Source organism: Grammomys surdaster, unplaced genomic scaffold (genome assembly GCF_004785775.1).
Source record: "Grammomys surdaster isolate TR1022 unplaced genomic scaffold, NIH_TR_1.0 125996, whole genome shotgun sequence".
NCBI lineage: Eukaryota > Metazoa > Chordata > Mammalia > Rodentia > Muridae > Grammomys > Grammomys surdaster.
Window position 1 is genome coordinate 4,926,352 of NW_021620812.1, and position 21,066 is coordinate 4,947,417.

The 21,066-nt window shown below is 38.5% G+C and overlaps 2 protein-coding genes across 2 annotated transcripts in view; one reads left to right on the top strand and one right to left on the bottom strand.

The window, feature by feature from the left end:
- Window positions 1–9,351: 9,351 nt before the first annotated feature.
- Window positions 9,352–17,821, bottom strand: Fpgt (fucose-1-phosphate guanylyltransferase). The gene is made up of 4 exons (XM_028754296.1): window positions 17,748–17,821; window positions 15,847–16,014; window positions 14,557–14,649; window positions 9,352–12,488 (listed from the first exon to the last, which is right to left on the bottom strand). Exons 1-4 carry the CDS (start codon window positions 17,803–17,805, stop codon window positions 11,035–11,037), a joined length of 1,773 nt encoding a protein of 590 aa, XP_028610129.1. The 5' UTR covers window positions 17,806–17,821; the 3' UTR covers window positions 9,352–11,034.
- Window positions 17,822–17,880: 59 nt separating this feature from the next.
- Window positions 17,881–21,066, top strand: part of Lrriq3 (leucine rich repeats and IQ motif containing 3) — an 89,198-nt gene continuing 86,012 nt past the window's right edge. Inside the window, exon 1 of the mRNA XM_028754335.1 lies at window positions 17,881–18,115. The gene's annotated coding sequence lies outside the window, so the exon portion shown is untranslated. The remainder of the gene's footprint in view (window positions 18,116–21,066) is intronic.

The following is a 21,066-nucleotide window of genomic DNA, read 5'->3' on the forward strand; positions in this document are numbered from 1 at the left end:
ACTATAAAACTCACCATGGTTATAGAAGAAAACTAAAACAGTTAGGTTTCATATACAAACCATTATAGGATATAGTCAAAATTAGGAATGTGTGTGGAATGTGGTCTAGGTCGTTGTTCTAGGTCTTCTCCAAAGTCCATTTGGGACTTTCAGTCTGAGAAATCAGAGAGTGCACAAAACTCTGGGTTAGCTGATTCTCAGAGGACAATTTTTACATATTCAATTGAGCTCCAGAAGAATATGTCTCAAGCAGAGATCTCTCAGAAGTTAGCCTGTTATCCTTTATTCCAATCAAAATGTATAGTGGAGCAAGCAGCCTTGGTATAGAGATAGATAAACAAAGAAGATGTAAATCAAGGTCTCTGAAAATTCATTGGTATAACTATGGTCATTACCGATTTCCCCTAGGTTTGAAGTACGTGATGGGTGAACAAGCATATCAGATTTAAATGACTCTAAGTTTGTTACCAAGGAGCCATGCCTGCCTCTCCAGTTTCCAGGCAGAAGCAAATGCAAAAACCCTGAGATCTGTTTCATGTATGTTGGGTCATGTAGAACTTCTAGAATATGATTAGCCAAGGGTAATAATATACCTGTATGAACAACCAGACATTTGAGAAATGATGCCAGAAGCTGAGTAGCACAGCCAAACAAATGCTGACTTCTGACCACAGAACTTTCCAGAGAAGTTTATATCACAATGGTGGTTAACCACAAGGTTTAAAGAGACTTAAGATGTGTGTGTGTGTGTGTGTGTGTGTGTGTGTGTGTGTGTGTGTGTGTGGTGTACATCGAATAGATTTATATGTACTTGGAAAGGGAAATTCTAAAGGGAACCCAGCAGCTGTACATGGAAACTCCAGGCACCTACAGATGGCTCAGGCAGCAATGTGCTCTCCTAAAATGCACAAACACCTGAGGCTGATTCCCAGCATTGATATATAAAGGTTCAACCAGAGGCCTTTTGTGATTTCAGAGTCTCAGCACTGGGGAGGGGAGACAGCAGATGTCTTGGGGTCTGATGACCAGTCAGCCTAGTGATAACCAGTGAGCTCCAGGCTAAAGATGAGACACTGGCTTACAGAGGTACAGGATGTTCCTGGAATTGTTCATTGGCTTCCATACTCACTTGTGTACACACACATGCACATAAGAACAATACTTTGTGAGTTAGAAACAGAAATTATCATTCTGCTTCAGCAGAACATGTCCACAGAACTACCACCAATGAGGGGATTACATGTTTGTTTCAGAGTCTATGTGTAATTTTAGCCTGGGAAAGAAAAAAATGTATATTCTACAAAATTGTCAATCCAATAATAATGACTTTTTCCTTTGCTATATATGTGAAATTTTAGAAACTAAATAAAATTATTTAAAAATTAAAATTTAATTTTAATTATGAAAAACTTAAATAAAATAAAAATTTCTGAAAAGTTAAACTCTTGTCTCTCTCAAACAGCTTATTTCATATTCTGAATATTTCAGGGACCAATAAAAATAACAACATTGGTTTGACTGTAATTCAGTTACATGTGAAGTCAAGGTTCAGTTAAAATACATTTATCATTGGACACCTGTTATTCCTTGGTTCCTTTCTTCAGCAAACTTATTAGCAGTCTGTACCATGATGATGGTGTATTTTGTTCAGTTCTTCAAATAAATAATGTAAAGAGATCATTCAAATTGCATCTTTAGTGGAAAGCCATCTGGCTTCATGTGAATTTATGAATATTTTAGCTTTTTCAGCTAGTCGAAAGTGAAATCTGGAGCTAGGGATTATTGTGTAGAATTGTGACAGTATTATAAAATATTGCTTCTCTAAGTCAGTGATTGACACATTTACTGAAGTGTGAGTCCTTCTGTGTTATTGCAGACCGAGTCCACTAACATGGGGAAGGTATTAAATGATTACTGTGATTCATCACTGTTCTGCTGGTATTTTAAGAACATACCTCCACATGAAACCGCTGTAGAATGTGGCTGAGCTTGGTAAATTACGGTGGACAGTGACATGGTACCCATATCCTTCCACAGTGAAAGTGATCTTAGCTACTCCAGTGCTATGGGAAGATGAGCATCAGCTGTGAGCCCTGACTAGAGAGCCTCAGCCACAAAGAGTTCCCTCACCCGGTGTACCCCTTCCCCACGTGCCCTTATAGTGGTGTGCCATATGTATTCTGAACTCTATGATTCAGTCTTGTAGCAGGACTCCCTGCTATGACCTGTGAAGCAGGACTCTTGTTTCATCCTCATTTCTCTATGGGCAGTCCTACTCAATATTGTGCGTGGTGTTAATTCTGAGGGCATTCCTTTAAAAACTGTGTTGCTTTTTAATAGTTACAAATGTATCCCAGACACAACTTTTCAAGAATCCTGGCCTGTATATTCCTGTCTTACATAAAACAAGAGCCTCTTAGGAAAAGTTTGGTAAATTGTACTCCAGACACGTTGCTTGAGTATTCCTCATATTGAAGCTGTTTCAGGAGTCAGGCAAAATGCCACCACACAGCCTCAATTCTATTACTTGTGGTAGAGCAAGAGGTAGATCTCTTTAGCTTCAAGGTCAGCCTTGTCTACATAGTGAATTTGATGCAAGATAGCATATGGAGACTCAAAAATTTTTATCCTAGAATTCAATAAATTCTACTCCTTGAAATACCATTGGTTTTCTTTGAAGAATCTAGTACAAATATAAAGCTGGCATCCTTACTCTGCTTGTGAGGAATTACTGGGAATAAACGAAATACAATTGTGCATATTCACAGTTCATAAAATTATATTTTAATATTGACTTATACATTGATACCTATAAATACAGATGTGAAAAATGTTAGCACATACATGTAAGCGCAAATGTCTTAAAATGATTGTGAATATATAAATCCCTTTCTGTTGCCTTTATGTGATACCAGGTTAACATGATGAGGAGGAATCTAGTTATAGAGGTTTCAGTGAACGTTGGTAAATATTCAGTAGTATGTCCTACCCTGGAATCACCTGTAGAATGATGGTAAAGGGGAAAGAGGAGGAGGAGGAGGAGGAGGAGGAGGAGGAGGAGGAGGAGCAAAAGCAGCAGGAGCAACCAATTAAGACAAATACATGATGATATGATGATCAAAGACAGCACTAGGAAGCTCAGAGAAGTTCAGATTACTGGTGGTGGTGTAAGGGTGGGCTATGTTAATTACCTTTTTGTTACTAATATTAAAAAAAATGAGCAAGACAATTTATAGAAGAATACATTGGGACTTACGATTCCAAAGGTTAAAAGCCCATCATGGTAAGAAGACATGTAAGAAAACAGCAGGTGCTTTATCTGTAGAATCGATTTCAGAAGGTGTAGTCTCTCTGAAGTCACACTGTAACATTTTGTATTTGGGACACTGTAGCCCTGTGGCATTTCTTACACCAATGTCTTAAACACAGTTGATCAAAATAAGCTTTCATAGTTTTTATTGTCTAAAATTCTTTCCATGTGATTCTTACTACCAATAGTATCCATTCAGTTTAGCTTAAGGAAGGTCATTCTGTCTCCACAGGGGTTATTATCCTCCAGTAAACAGATTGTTATCTACAAAGAGTTCGCAGCAATGATGGGAAGAGGAAAATGAAGAGTATAGGAGCATATTTTGCACTAGTGTATCTGACTTCCAAGACTTCAGGTTAAATATCATCTGTGAGCAGGGATCTGCACATGAGGAAAGGGTATCTTGGTCATGAAAAACCCTTGGTTCTATTGAGTATCCCTTCCAGTGTGGACGTGTGACAATAAGCTAAAGCCGTGGTTCTCCATGTTTCTAAACCTGTGACCCTTACTGGCTGTAATTTTGCTACTGTCATAAATTGTAATATAATTATCTGATATGCAATCACAAAGGGATCGACAATCGATGGCCTAAAGTAAGACAGAAAGAGGGAATCTATTAGTATCAGAACAATTTAGCTCACAAGAGATGTTATTAAATATGTTCCTGTTTAGTTATGAGGACTGGCCAACCGAAGAAAGAGAAAACTTGTCAAAGAAAAAGCTTTAGATTACACAAAACAACAAGTGAATATATTCTTTACAGTGAGGACAGTGAACAATTATTAGTTAGTCATGTGCTGTTTGTGCTGGTGCATGGCCTTTCGTCTACTACTGCTTTCCTCTGTAACTCACATTATTCCAAGCAATTTGATGAATATATTATTTATGCAAAGATGTTTTATCTTATTAGGAGAATGGGATGTACAACAGGTATGAGAAAATGTTTCAGATTTATAAACTCAGCAATACACAGAAGAGTCACAGAACTGTGAAAGAACCACTTGCCAAGTCCCTGAAGAGCCAATTCATTAAAAAGAAAAGTGTGTTTATATCTATGATGTGGTGTGTGTGTGTGTGTTATGATATATCCAAGAATTTCAGACATTTGGGAGATCTTGACATCCTTTGTAAAAGTAGCTTTTATTCGTCAGACATAATTGTCATATCCAAGACTTACTGCTGAATAAGCTCACCCTTTGCAGTTCTTTCTCAACTCTGGCTGGCTGGTTCAATTTAGTTGTTCTGGCTCACACTCTTCTCCAAGCTGACTGATTCAGTCTTGCTCCTCTTACCTTCTCACTGAATTGCTCTGTTTGCTATAAAAATAACTGGCAGGCAGTTGATTCTAATCTTCTGGCCATTTCTTATTCTCTGGCTTCAGCTGCCTCTTGCTGACCTGTAGTATTAAAACGCATGGATTTGCTAATGATCTCAATGCCACAGCGCTGCACTCACTGCACTGACTCCTCTTACCTGAACTCAACTGTCCGAACTACACTGAGTGTACAGAAATGAACTGAAGTCCACTCAACTAAGATCCACTCCACTCCCCCTGTGCTGCTCTTAAGTAGCTGTTCTCCTCAGAGTTGAACATATCTCTGTCTCATTCTGTAAAACCTTTCTCTGATTCATCAAGTTGTCTATCCCTCAATTAGACATCATTGCTTTGGACTAAAAGTATGTACTAAGGGTGTGTCTGTATTTCAGCCAGACAGAATAAAGGTGTGTGGCATGTCTGCATTCAAGCAGGATTACACAGACCTAGAAAGACTTTGGATGTGATCATCCACATTGCTGGATTAAAATTCCTCTATATCCCTGGAATTTAGTATCATCTAAGGTAAAGTTTCCTGCATCTAACTGCTGGGGTCCAGAAATCACCTCATAAGCCACATGAACACCGATCTCAGTCAGACAAGTGTAGTTTATTGAGCATATGCCCCAGGACTAATTGACCAGGGCCATGGTCCAGATTAGGGAACTGAACCATGACCCTGAGTTAAAATCCTACAGGGCTTTTAAGCCCCAAATCCACAAACATCTGTACAAAGTTATTCCACCAATCAAGACTTAAGGATAGGGGGATTTCTTTAGAACATGTCTTTGTTGTACACTTATTTTGCTTCCATTGGTTGTGGTATTCAAGTGTGGCAGGGGATTTGCCTTGTCTAATATTCACATTCTAACCTGTCTACCTAGATGCGACTTGTCTAACACACATGTCGTAACTTGGCAACCAGGCTGCCAGTCACCCACATACGTGTCACTTTTTGCCAATTGGGATGTCAGTTCCCAGGGAACTCTCTTGGAAACTCAAACTTTACTAGACCACTACTCAAAACTTAAGTCTTATTCCAAATAGTTTCTTATATTGGAGCAGGTGTCTGTCTTATGTTGGGATCCATCCCATATGTGTAGCTTATATCATAAAAGTTTATACTCAGGTACAGGAAGTGTTGTTGACTGGTTGGTTCATGTCCAAGCTGATTATGGGTAACTATACAAAAGAGTTCATGATTGTTTTCCAAGGGCACAGAACGTAACAGAATACATAATCAATCTTGGCATTAGAAAGTTTCCTAGTTTCAACAGAAAGATATGAGAAAGTTTCCTACTGGAAGGCTAGCCAGGTAACTGTTACCAAGGCCTTAACATTTTACATAGGCCTTAATATTTAACCTAGGCCCTAACACTAACAAAGTTCTAGCTAGCATATGGCCACACTGCACGCACACACACACACAAATCAATGTAAATGAGGAAGAGGTTTCAGATCATCATCAGGCACACACATGTATGACAAAAATCACTGGTATGACTCTCATTCTTAAAGGCACTCTTCAACAGAGGTGAGTGGGAGTTAAAGGCAGTATCCAATACAACTCAATGCCCATGTTTTACAATATTTCCGTTTGTAATCTCTATGACTTTGTCTTCATGTACAATTATAAAAGCACAATAAGTTTATTAGGGATCATGCTTCTTATAAAAAGGACTATATGATGTATATGATTTTATTTGGTAACAATCACAGCTCAGTAACAGAGAAAAGTGGTTGGAATCTGGTTGTAACTTCAACATAGACTGCCTGAAGAACTATATGAAATGGCTGAAGGAATGTATGTTAGTCATGGGTGAAGCCTGGGATTTTTCCTTGAGCAATTCTGTGGATGTTTGGGTCAGTCATATAAATTGAAAAGCCCATTGGAATCAGTATTGCACAGAGGACAGCTTTCTATTTAAATTTTTCTATTTGATTTATTCCAGTGAGAGAGGTTGGGAAATGGTGCAGACAAGTACTTATCTTAATCTACAATTTTATATTGGATATATCTACAATTTGATATTATGCTAGCTAGTAGACAACTTCAAATTTTGGAAAAAATACACAGATGAATATATCCTGAAGAAATGACATGATTGGTTTTGTTACAGATCATTTATTAGTGGTTGTGTGTGTGTGTGGTATATGCAGTTATGTGTGTTACAGCGTGTGTAGAGGTCAAAGGACAACTTGTGGGAACCAGTCCTCTTCTTTCACCATGGCTTCAGAGGCCTGAACTCAAGTCCTCAGGCTTGCATAGAATATCACAGCATGGTGCAGTCTAGAGACAGGATGAGGAAGCCTGAATAACTCTTCACAATTTGTTACTTCTTTTGTTGAACTCACGGCATACATTTGTGCATATGTATGTGTATGTGTGTGCATGTGTGTGTGTGTGTGTGTGTGTGTGTGTGTGTGTCTGTGTCTATGTTGGTTACTAGTTGTAACAAGAGAGGAAGAAAGTCATTAAAGCTGTTTTTCTCCCTCCTTCTTCAAAGGGCAGCTTCTGCTAAAAGCTCTCCATTGAAATAGATTTGAGTTCATTAGAAGTTAGACCAACTTCAACCAATCATAACTTCATCTTCAACTTTAATAAAGTTGATTGTAGATATGTGTGGTCAGAAAATTTATAATTTATGACTTTACTAGTCATGCAATGTACTAGAAATTGTTATCAGGCCCCTAATAAACATAATTGTATTTTGTAGCTTTTGAGGTTTTACTATGACTACTTTGAAACGCCTCTGAAAACACAGTATTTGTGGCTATAATTTACTTTTCCAAACCCCAAGGCTCCAAGCAATAGGATGAAAACCAGTCAGGTGAAACTTCACTGAGCTCTGCAGCATTCCTCTACCAGCAAACACAATGAGCAGTTGATTCAACATAGCTGTGTTTTAAAATATTTTTGCCTCAAGATTCACTTCTTTAGTTATTTTCTGGGCAAGAGAATGATAAATTAAAACTAACCAGGACTACCCAAACATTCTGAAGAAAAGTGGACACTGTTGAATAACTATATATATACATATATACATATATATATATATATATATATATATATATATATATATATATATATATTCTGTACATATGCTACTAATTCACGAGGTATTTGTTGCAGTGAAGATTCTGAAAGCTTTGAAGAAGTCTGGAGATTCAGCAAGCAGATCAGGAACACAGCATCTGAAAGTACAGAAGAACACAGCCTCTGCGGTGTATTCTAGAGGGTGGTCCGACACCAGATACACAGGAGCAGCACAAACTGGACTATGTGGCTTAATTTAAAAATGTAAAATTAGATTGTCTCAGAACTGCACCAAATCACAGTTGAAGAAAAATCACAGCACACATGGCCAACAAAAACATGAAGAGAGGGACTGCAGCAGGCTACTGCAATTGGAAAGGTGCTGTTTGAATGGCAATATTCATGTTGAATGACTTAGAGATTTTTGCACCCGGCGGCTTCCAAACCAGAGACCACTGACCCAAAAAGCCTAGAGGAAATAGTGTTAACCACTGCATGTACAATGTGCCTTTTGACTGATAGCTTTAGGCGTGGGTGTCAACTACGGTCTACACATGGACGGTGCTAGTTATCCTTCACATTCCTTCTCCTTTGGTTCTAATTTTGCAATATCAATGCCTTATGGAAGCTGCAGATTTTATTATTCCTTTACCTTAAATTCTGCCCTGGCTTGAAATGGTGGTCAGCCAAACTACTGTCAAATTGCCCACATGCTAAGTTTTATTTATTTTTACACATTGTAGATAAAAGATAACTTTGCCAGGAGCAGAACTGGTGCTTTCCATCCAGGCTGTGGTAACTTGTCTTTTTATTAATAGAAGCATGCAATCAGAAATTTTCATGTATTTAGACCAGTGTGAGGAAAACTAGAATGTAACACTGTTTTGCTGTCATACTGATAAGCAGGAAGAAGATGCATATCTGGTTAAGGTGCTGAGAACAAAAGAACAAGTACTCATGTCTAAATTGGACATTTCAATCAACTCCTTCCCACCAAGGCTCAGAAGCATCCAAGAAGAGGCTGTGGAAAATATAAGAGCAGAAGGACGGGAGAGAAATGCTGTCTTCTAGTCATGGCATGCCTGTCACTGTCATGAGCACACAGCACTTGGGATTTCCTGCACAGGATCAAGATAGGCAAAATCTCTCAGAGAACATAGATAATATCTAGGACCCACTCCTTTTCAGGGAGTAAACCTGGACTTAGTAGTTTCTAGAGGAAGGAGAAGTATTCTGTTTTTGAGGATGTGACTACTGATTGATGTGTTCCAGTGAATGACCCCACACCCACAGATACGTGACAAGCACTAACTAGACTTAGTAGGTAATTAAAACAAAAAACCATAAAACTGGGAGGGACACATGTTGAGGGTATATTGGAAAGTTGGAGGGATGGCGGACAGACACAATTATATTCATTGTATACATGTGTGGAGTTCTCAGGAATAAAGAAAAATGTAAACTGCAGCATTATCAATACTTTCGAAGTCACCAGTAAATATAAGTTGATTTCTGAGTACTTCAGGAGAGTAAGAGCTTGACTCTAAAGTGTTGAAATGTCTTGATTATATCTGTATATTGTATGGTATTTGTTCCTTTATGTATATATGCACAGGGCAATGATCAAACTTTTTTTGTCTAAATGCACCCATAAGAGATCTGTAATAAATACAAAAAAATTCAAGTATGAAAGGAAGGGATGGTACTCTTTATCAACAATGATTTTTTTTTCTTGGAACATGAAATCGTAATTCTAATCCTTAACAGGACTTTAAATTAGTCTTGAACATTTAATAACATTCAACATCCTTTGAAATTTCTGCAAGTAAATCAATAATTGTCAAATAGGATCACACATACTTTGCTTCATTCTCTAGCACCTTGAAAAGACATACATATTCATATATAAATAATAAAGAGGGATTTTGATAGATATCTTGTTTATCATATTTTTCTTATGAAAACTTACATATTTGTCAAAGCAGACATTACAGTTTACTTAAGGTATTTTAAATACAAGTATAGCAAGTCTTGCCTCTATTAAAGTTCAAGCTAAATGTTCCACTAATGTGTTTCTTTCAAAATAGGTGCACATAACCAGGAATTCCCTGAAGTTGGTTATGATCTGAGTATGCGTCAGATTTCCTATTTGAATTTTCTCTCTTTGGGCCAATTGTTTGTTCACAGAATCACTACCATTATGGACGTAAAATGATGCAAGGCAAATGTCCACTGTCAAGTTGAGAGATTTGTTGAAGGATTAATTAGGAGAGGATTAAGTAATGTCCATGATGAGTGAGCACTGGCTCTCAACTATTCCAACCACCTCCTGAGCAGACAACTGAGTTCTGTGTGTACATATTTTCCAGTGTAATACATCAGTAGACCTAGTTTATAAGATACGGCAACAAATGTTTTATATGTATATGTATAAGAACAAAATAATACACACATACTTTTATATCATTTTGGCAAGATTAGTGAGGCACAAACATCATTTTATAGCACTTTCATAGGACTAAGGTTGACTTAAGAGATGCAATATGGAGGTCCTTATCATCTATAACTCTGGTTCCAAGAGATCCAACACTTTCTTCTAGGCCAGCAGTTCTCAACCTTCCTGATGCTGCCATCCTTTATAAACAGTTCCTCATGCTGTGGTGATCCCAACCATAAAATGATCTTTGTTGCTACTTTTTAACTATTTTCCTACTGTTATGAATTATAATGTAAATATTTTATATTCTGATGGTCTTAGGTTAACCCTCAAAGATTGTTTGATCCCTAAAAGGGTCACAACCCACAGGTTGGGAGCAGCTGTTCTAGCCTCTATGGGCACTGCAAGTATGTGATATACAAACATATATGCAGGTAACACACTCATAACATAAAACTAGAACAAAATCTTGAAAGAAAACCTCAAATAATGACATTACTTTTAAGAATTTATAACAATAATTTGTTAGGTGTTGTCTCACTGTGAGAAGTAAAGTAATACAATCCTCAATATCACCTAGAACCTTATTGGCCCAAATTTCAAAAGAAGGTAGAAAAACTCTAAAGGTATGTTTAGAAAGTCACCCTATAATAAAACAGGAACATTTATTTTGGGAATGAAACAGTGCCCCATAAACGGATCTTTACCAAAAAGTAAAATTAAGATGGTGCAAACATCTAAAACAGCATCACTTTCCTGACTTTTACTAAAGTCCTTCCAACAGAGGTGATCAGCTGTACCTTTCTCATTACCAAGATACAAGTTATATTAATGTAATTTTTATTATATTGATTTACTAAAACAAACAAAAAAGTCAGAGGTCTATAGAAAATGTCTGCATTTGCAATCTTGTTCACAGGCAAACTATACTCAATTTAAGATTTCTGTAAATTAGATTGTTTTTTATTTGAACTAATTTCTAGGAAAATTTGTTCCCTATAAGCTAGCATGTCTTGAACATCTTTGTAGACAAGCATTTCCTGGATGGACAGCAGCTTAAAGTTGTTTAAGCTGAATGCGGAATGGCTCCTTACAGCATTTATCATCCCAAGGGATGCTGTAACTGACTCACTCAGAGAGGAACAGACAGGGAAAATGCGTGCTGTCCACAGGCTCAGGTTCATCTTATTTCCAGAGAAAAGTTTCTCTGTAGCTTTAAGGTTCCAAATGTCTAAACAAGACAGAAAACAGACTCCGAAGAACTGAAGTGCCTTTATATCTTCCAGGGTTTTAACACTGTTTTTCAAATTGTCTTCCATGCCAAACACCATAGTGCAATATTCTAAGTGTCCATTTATCTTCACACTTAAAGAACATAAAAAAGAGTGTGCTGGCACAACAGCTTTTGCTATGACACAACTGCTGATAATGCAGTTTTCCCCGATGGACACCTCAGGCCCCAGTCTAGAATACTCTACAACTGAGCCAGGGGCCACGCAGCATCCAAAGTCCAGTGTGCTGTGAATGACACAGGCTGTTTCACTGGAGCACTCAGGAACACTTGGAGAGACACTGAAAGCTATGGACTGTAAGCCCAGCTCTGACTTTAATGTACTGTCGGAAGTGAAATGAAGCAGATATTCTTGTGTTGTTCCAATGTGATAAAATCTGGAGTTATTAAGAACAACAACATTCAGTGGTGTTCCTTTGAGGAGGTGGAATATTTTCTGCCTCATGTCCAACAACTGGGAGTCTTCTTCAGTGACATGGGATGTGTTTCTGGTATACTCTGCAGTCGCTCCAGGCCCCAGTGCCTGCAGAAAGTCTCCATAGGCATCTATTTCACAGTTCAGTGGGCCTTCACTTTTATAGAAATCAAGTAACTTTTTGGCTGATTTGTGATCCATGTAAAACAGGCTATCTGTGTAGACATACTCAGTGTGCAGAGGAAGACAGGCAGTGTCACCTCCAGGCATGTCTTGTTGACCAAAGCTTCCTTGTCTATGCACAGCATTAAAGTGATGCATATTTTCAATGGTGGGCTTGTGGAGGAAACGGTGGCATTGCCTGTACTCAAGGTCGCCATGTTGTAAGGAACCATCAGAGTGCAAGACAAATACTCCATGTGTGGTGCCTACAGTCAGACTAGAAGGATGAGCTAAGGCAGTAAAGCCAGGCTGGTCAAAGGCAATGTACTCACAGTCCCCAGTACTGTAGAGTTCAATATCATCTGCACAGGTGACCAACACTCCAGGCCTCATGTGTGAGGGGAAATCCACGTACATGGCTAGTTTTAACTCCAACATCTGATAAATGGGTTCACCAAGTGGTAAGGCGGTAAAGATCTTTCCTAAAGCGCTTGCATTGGGAAGGCGTTGACTGTAGCCACCTGTAAACATTGCAAAGTATTTAAAAATACGTTCTTTAAGAGATTTTCAAAATCTGGTAGTACCAGTTACAATACCTAAGATATTTAATACTAAGTACTTAATCAAAATTCAGAGTAGAATTATAAAGTCTAGACTTTAAAAAACCAAAAAGTGTTTCCCTTACAGCAATCTGAAGTAACGCGATTTTAGGGACTCTAGGTTAGGAAACGGTCTGAAGACACACGAAGCCTGGAGAGCCAGGAATCAGAAATAACTAACAAACGACCACATTTAAAATTTGACCTTTCATGTATATCCCTGACAATGCATTCCAAACATGGTTAAAGTTGTGTACTAGGCATGTACTTCATAGAGAAAGGTGCAAAAGACCAGAGCAGTTTAACAGTGTCAAATTTTACCTCTCTGTTACACAGCTACTTCATGAGGCATTGCCTTCAACGTACAAAACATACTTTAAAAAAGTAAAGGCAAATTTACTTCAGTACATTTTAAAAAACTATACCACTTTTTCATTTAAATTGGCTTTTTCCTTCCAAAATGAACGTCATACTGTCCTGATTCTTGAAACACGCTCTCTCAAACACATTAACTGCCTTAAATCTTTTTAATGTGGAGAAAGTTGTATAGTGCAATGCAGGCTTGTGTGTTGGGATAAAGTTTTCTATAGCATGCTTCATGCTGATAGTGGCATGCTTCAGCCACCACCTGGGGATTTAATAAAGTCCTCTGGGCATCATGAAATCAATAACACATTTAAAGTACTTTTGTACAAGATATATTGTTAACATATAAGAGATAAAATAATTCTCATTGTTTCCTTTTTCCAAAGACCATACAATAGAAAGTTTTCACTAAAAGAATTCTCTTCAGCTATTCATCACATCTGTAGAGACGGGTTCACAACCCTAAATAGACACAAAATTAGAGGGCTCTGACTTCCCTGCCCTGAAATGGCACCGTATTTGCATGTAGCCTGCACTACCTTGCTGGAAAACATATTTATGCCATCTAATCCAATGTAATGCTTATGTAAACAGTGGTTATGCAGAGATATCCCAGGAATTATAAAAGGGCTACATGTTTGGTATAAAGACATCCTTAATTCCCCTCAAATACTTTCTGTCCATGGTTGCCTGAATCTGCAGGGGTGGATGGAACGCCAGGATTCAGAGAGTCCACTATATGTATTGCTATTTATTTCCTAATTACTTTTACCAAACTCATAATAAGACCTTTATTCTATAAGCCAGTGAATTGTTTTATACTCTTATTTTTTCTTGAAAGTAGGACTTAGATGTATTTTGTTCAGGTCATCTGTACAAAGAGTCATATTACTGTATATGCAAATCAGAGTTAGAAAGCATCTTTAAAGCTATGAATATGAACATTCTAAATTACACGCTCCAGGCTAATGCAACGCGTTGGTGAAATTTTCACTAGCTCACTGGACTATAAAGATGAACAACAGAAGTTTCTATGCAACCAAAAGTTTCATATAATCATATGTATTAAATTTATCCTTCTGACACAGTCCTTCTGACTTTTCTCGTTTGGAATGTTCTATAGGCTTTCACATACTTTTGTCACCTTTTCTTTTGTTTTGAAACTGTTAAGCATTGTAGCTTTTTTGCTCACAATAATCAGACAGACATGCAAGGCAAAGGTTTTGATAAAAGAGTAATCATAAGCATCATAATCACCACCACCATCATCCATTTTCTTCCACAACAAAAATCCCCTCAAGGCTCCTGAGAAATGTTCACATTTTTATGAGTTTTGTAAAAAAATAATTTTCTATTTGTAAAACAAAAGTGAAATAAAACTAATAAAAGTTGATGTCATCCATAATCTATGGTAAGAATAAATTTTGTGAAAATCATACTATTTACAAACTGCACATAACAAAAGAAAAAATGAATATTTATTTCCAAAGTAAAATACATTCAATTTTTGAATTTTAAGACAAAATAAAATATAAGGGAAATCATTTGCAAGGGAGACAAAGTTTCTAAGGTGCCAAAGGTAGAAAACTCAAGGGCAAATGTAAATAAACAAACAGTAAATTACCAGAGTGAATTAACAGGACCTTGAAAGAATCCCACTTATCTCCATAGAGGCCTTCCAAACGCTGAAGGGAACAAAGTGTCGATCCTCCATTTCCTTAAAAACAATTCAAAAGCATACTTTGCTTCAGATAAAACTACAAAAATTTTGTTACGGTGATATAATTAGTTACTATTTTGAAGATGTGAATTTTGTCAATACTAGGTTGACAGATTGAAAAGGTATTGGCAGAAGTATTGATCAGTTATAGCAAATAAGCAAACCAACAGCTGATCAGGAAATACAGTGAGAAGCAGCTCATTATGTCTCAAAGACGGTCATAAAAGACGTGATAACGTACATGATCAGTGACTGAAGACTGTAAATTGATACCCGGTTGTCAACATACAACTTGCCTAATGGCTTCTTCTACATGACACACCCCACCACACTAGTTAGGGAGTTTTTTTCTTTTTCTAAATGTAAGAACCTGGTTGTACAAAATATTTCAAATACTGCTAACATATTGTATGCCTAATTCTCCTCTATAGAAGAGACATCGTATAGGTGCCAACCTTCCTCCTGTGAGGATTAAACCAACAGTGGAAAATCAGAGTAATGTCAGTGCTGTGTGCGTGTGTCCTGCTCCTGGCATGAAGAGGCTTTACCTTTGCTTATCATATGAGCCACAAGTTTAGTGATAATTTTTTTTTAAAAGTCACACTATTTACAAACATAGCAAATAAATAAGTAAATAAGAGATGGATGTTGGCCTTCTTTTAATAAATAACAATAAAAAAGCAGAAGAAAACCTTTGCAGTTCTCTTCTTAAGGAATCAAAGGTAAAATATAATTGATTTATTTACTATGACGACGAAGTTGAATTATCAGGGTTTAAGTAAATATTCTACAGTACTTTAAGTAACTGGTCCTAGTTTATCTGTATTCCATAATTTGGACCTAAGAGCCAAGTATATACATCACTTTCCTGATTTGTTTTCTTCATCAAACTACCTCATGAAACTACTCAATTGGGAAAGACCTTAAGAGAATCTCCCATGAATTCCAGTGTAAACTGTATTGAAGCCAAGAAAATTCTTTTAAATAATTTTCTGAACAAGTTTCCCTGTAAGTCACAGTGGCTCAGAATCTTTATTTGGACTTTTATCATTTTAAGACTTAAGGCTGAGATTTTAAAGTTTTTAAAGGCTATGTGTGGAGATTAACAATTTACAAACTATAAACAAGGAAAGCGTATCTTTCAATTATTATTTTGCTCAGAACCCTTTAAAAATGCTCTCCTGAAATGTATACCAATTTTGGTCCCAGCAGGATCAGGAAAAACATGGTATTGAACTCCAAGAGGCAATTCCTTTTTCTTCAGCTTCTCTGACAACTGCTGCTTGTAAGCAAGCTCCTGCTTTTCATCGGCTGCTGTTATTGCAACCACATCCCAGAATTCTCCAGCTGCCACGGGTTTGCCTGTTGGAAAAAACAGCAAGAAAATTTCCCTTAATATGATCAGAAATCTCATTTACAAGCTTGCCTATTTCAAAAGAGGGGCAGACAAAAGGACAGTCATTATCATCTTCCAATATAAGAAGAGGATGCAACCAACCAGCCAACCAAGCAAACATTAGCATCTAAAAGCAAGTTTTGTGAATCAGGGCCCTTAATGTCCCTGGCTGAGAAATTTCAACTCAAGGATCCACTCCTTCCACATTTTTGTTTAGGAATGTGGTCCTTTGTTATTGTTGCTTATAATTTTTCTCTTTTCTTTTTCTTTTCTTTTCTCTTCTTGTACCGGGAACTAACCAGAGCCTTATGCATGCCAGCTCTATCACTGAGCTATAGTCACAATCCTTCATTCATCTATTTAATTAATTTAGCATCTTACTGCTAAGAGGGTTGAGCCAGGCTGGTCCAAAGGTAGTGAGCTACCTCAATCAATTGTTCACATTTAGCTACAGATTGAAGTCCTGTTCTAGTCTCCCCTCCTTCTCATTACTCCACTTGACAGAGATAAGAGTAAAACAAAGCCTACCTACCCCAGAACTCCTCTAATGTGCTTTAAAGTGGGCCTGCAAACTCACTTCCGGGTCTCTTTATCTTGGTAATAGGAGACCCCAGCATGCTGGACTTCTGCAAAATAAAACACTCTTTGTGTTTACATTGTATCTGAGTATGGGAATCATTCTTCATCTTCAGTGAATCATGGGCCCTTATACTACTTGACAGACTGGCCCTGAACTCATATCTATCTATCTATCTATCTATCTATCTATCTATCTATCTATCCATCCATCTGTCAATCATCTATCTATCATCGTCATTTGTCTGTGTAATACAGGTAGGTCTTGAACCTTGTTCCTACTGCCCCAGCTTCCCAAGTGCATGATAGTACAGACTTCCAACACCCGTCCTAACTTTTAATATTTTTATTGACTTATGATGAGCAAACTAAACATATAAGCCATCAAAACACTACACAAACCCCACGATTAAACTTCCTGGTGAACTCATTAAATGACAAATTTCACTTTCAGGAAACAGTGGAACTCTCTTTACCAACAAAAATATTAATAGGGTTTTAACAAGTTGAGAGACAATGAGAGGGTGGGAAAAAAAGAGACAGGGTGGGAGGGAGAAAGGAGGGAGGAACTGAGATAAGGAAGGAGGAAAGGAGAAAGAGGGAGGAGGAGGGAAGGAGAGGAAAGACAGAGACTACGACAGACGTGTTAGCTAGGATTTAATAATTCCAATCATTCTGGTATCCACATATAAATCCAATTTTTGGCAGTTACAAATACCAATTTTACCAAACTGCTGTTCAGAGAAGGGCAAGTTCCCCAAACTTACATTAGCAAACTTAAAGCCACGTTTGCTTTCATATTGGGGTTTACACAGGAATAAACTGGTTTATTCAGGGGGCTTAGGAAAAGGACAGAAACAAGGTAAAGACTACTTCAGACTCTAAGCAAAGGTACTTCTACCACTGAGCTAAGCCATGTGTTACTTTCCGTTAGTAATTCTCACAGCTCCTTCCTGACGTCTAAGTTTAGGCTCGCAGAGAGAGGAGGAGAAGGGAAAGTCTGGCTGTCTTGCCCAGGACGGAGCGGACAGGAACGGGCAGCGGACAGGAAGCTAGCTGCGCGGGGTCCTTGGGAAGGCGCTTTCCGTGCAGGGGGCCAAAGAACTCAGTTCCGCCAGGGTACCTCTCAGCTCGGAAAATCTGCGCAGTTTCCGCAGGGTGGCTTCGCGGAGGGACGCCATGGCCGACTTCCGGGAGCCCACTTAGGACGCATGCGCACTCCGAAGCCGCTCCCCGCCCCGTCTCGGCCGTGCGAGCCACGTCACCGCGGCCCTGGAAGCGCCCTGAGACTCGGAAAGCTAGGATGGTGTGAGCATGCGCAAGCGGCGTTTCCCGGGCAACGCTCTGTAGGGGGCAGATGGGCCGGCACCTAGCATTGCCGGGCTGCGCGGGGCTGTGGGTTCCCGCTTTACCACGTCTGACAGCCCGCGGTGAGACAGAGGAGACCAAGCCGCCCATGATCGATCGGGGATCCACCACCCAGATGCCGAGGTGACCTGCCCGCACCGAGCTCCTATTCTTGTCAGAAGCCTCCCAGGGAGGCCGGATCCCTGAACCATAGGCTCAGCCTTGTGGAATGCTTTCTGGTGAACCAGACCACTCTGTGCTCTTCAGTTGGCCAATTTCCCAAGCCCAGTCTTGAACTAGCACCTTTGGCCAGCAGCCACACACTCTGTTGTGTTCACTTGCTTCTGGGAGATTCATTCAAAGGTGCCGAATATTGAGAAGAGACAGTTTGAATTGAACACACTTTCATAGGCTGGTTATATGTATTACTCTTGTAGAGCGTGTAGTTTATATGAGTAGTACAGATTAATTTCTCTAACTTTACACACAGCACATATTGAGTAACATTTAAGGAAGACATTTCAGTCTGAAACACAGAAATCTTACTCCTACAGTTTGACCTGAGACGTTTCTCTTCATTACAGTCTAACTCTGAACTCTGCATAGCAGCTCCCTATGAACTTAAGTTTCTGAGTAAGCTTAGTTTTTCATTTAAAGTCTTGACGTCAGCATTTAATTCTGTATTTGAAGTGGACACATTTGTGGGGAGGAGATTACTGTTTCACAATATACCCCTGCTGAAGAAAATTTAGAAAACACACAAAGGCCTGATAGTAACAGCAATAGAAGTCAGAGTCTGTGATTTGTATTCTTGAGTGAACTGGAGTCATCCCAGGTTTTTGGTGACCTGCCTTATGTTTGAAGGGGACAGACACACTGAAATGTGTCATCGGGTATGGCAAGAATATAAGCAGAGAGCTTTATTTGGAGCCTACTAAAGTAGCACAAACAGGAGACATTCGGTAGAAATTTAAAATAATGGGAGATGGGGAGAAATTGCTTAGATTCTAGAAACACTTTGAAGGGAAAACCAACAACACCTGTCCACTAAATGAGTGTGGATTGTGAGAGAAATTACCAAAAGATGCCTGAAAGTGGATGACAAGGCCGTTAAATGAGCTGAGGAAAAGTATGTACGGGGAAGCATAGTGAAGTCATAAGAGAAGATCTGTAATAGTATTGGATATGTAGAACAAACATGTGCAAATATAGTAGAAATTGTGTGTTCCTGTGCATTGTGTACGTGGTTCTGGAGATCAGGACAGGTCTGACTAGAAAATTTTGTGAGTTGTCAGAATAGAGACGGAATTTATTTTCAACTACAGAAGTAGGTTGAGATCCAAAGGGAATTCGTAAAGGTCAAAAAGACCTACATATTTGAGTGCCACACATTCTTATAATCGGGAAAACAGAAATTAACCAAATTTAAATTCATCATATAGTACTTCATGCCCACCTTTCCATTCTGTGCTGAAATGTGCTCTGCCTTGAGCTTGTCTCGGGGTTGCTGTTACAGCTACTGTGAGTTGATGAGTGCAGCTGCCCTGCTGCATCCACAGTTCCCACCTCCTCTGCCACTTACACTCTTCCTAGATCCCCTCCACAATGACCCCTACCCTGAGCCTCGGGAGGAGAGGATGTAGTGTAGATACATCAATTTCAGAGATTGAGCATGACATAATTGTACTCTCCACACATTGACCAGTTATGAGTCTCTGTGTTAGTTACCATATATTGCAAAAAGAAACCTTTCTGATGAGGGTTGAGAGATGCACTAATCTATGGGTCTAGCGATAGATCATTGGGAGTTAGTTTAATGCTGTCTGTTCATCAGATTAAGAGCAGTAGGTTCCTCTGTAGAGTTTCATGACCTATCTGGCCACAGGTTCTTGCTTCTAATAACAGTGCCAGGTATGGGCTCTCTCATATGGAGGGTGACTTAAATCCTTAAATTCAAATCAGAAAGTTGTTGATTACCCCCATAAAATTCTTTTCACTAGTGCACTAGTAAGTGTATCTTACCAGGTCAGTCATTATAGCTTATAAAACTCCTTTTTCTACCTGAGGGGGTATAGACCAGTCATAGCTACTGAGAGCAGGTGAGGCAATTTTCTTTAAGGCTGTGGTCTCTGTGATAGGTCAACCATCATTTGGTAGATGTCCCACCCACGAGGATATTGGCAGCATAAAACAGACCCAATGAACTTTAACAAAAGAAGAAAAATAATGCTGTTTGAATGAGTATATTGCGTTGTCTAAAAAGTTGTTTTAAAGTAGATGAGATGGAATAATCAGTATGATTAATAATTTCAGATAAAAGCTTCCTACACAGTGATGTGACTGTGTAAAACTACACATCTATGTATGTTATTTATACACTGATGCAGTGAAGCATGTCACTTTTAATTAGAGAGATGGAATCTTGATGTTGTATATGGATGAATGTTGATTGTATAAACCATGTTTTAAAAAATATGATCATATGTGTTGGATTAAAAAGGAGAATTAAGACAATAACAAGTCATGTGACTGCCTTGGAGAAAACATTGTGAAACGTATAATTGGTAAAGCACTGTTATCCAAAATGATACAAGGCTCTCAAACTCAACAGTAAGCAGCCAATCAACCAACCAAAACAAAACAAAACAACAACAACAACAAAAAAGGTCAAGAGAGCTGAAAATACCTCATTGGAGGACACACTCAGATGCCAAACCAACACACAGAAAGTTGTTCAGCATCAGATATCTGTAGGAATTTCAAATTCAAAAATTGAGGTACCCCTATACAGCTATCAAACTGGCCATAAGTTAAGATATTAATACACCAAATACTAGTAAGAATGTGAAGGAATAATTTTTCAGCTTCTTGGTGACGGAAACACAAAGTAGTGTTTTTAAAGACTAGCAGTTCACGACAAGATAAAGTGTATATATTATCCAAAAGTAGGCCCCTTGATATTTGTCCTTAGTGAATGAAGACCAGATACTGTACAGTAACAAGTGTGTACCATGTTGTGAGATACGCACATTAGTAGTAACCTGTAGATCCCTGCTGGGCTCTTCACTATAACCAATACATATTACTCCATAATA

What these genes read in the sequence shown, in the direction of transcription:
- Fpgt (XM_028754296.1), bottom strand. Translation starts at nt 17,805, where the DNA reads ATGGCGTCCCTCCGCGAAGCCACCCTGCGGAAACTGCGCAGATTTTCC. An exon ending in CAGATTTTCCGAGCTGAGAG is followed by an intron (nt 16,015 to 17,747) that starts GTACCCTGGCGG and finishes TTTTTCCAACAG; the next exon opens with GCAAACCCGTGGCAGCTGGA. An exon ending in TCCTGCTGGGACCAAAATTG is followed by an intron (nt 14,650 to 15,846) that starts GTATACATTTCA and finishes ATTGTTTTTAAG; the next exon opens with GAAATGGAGGATCGACACTT.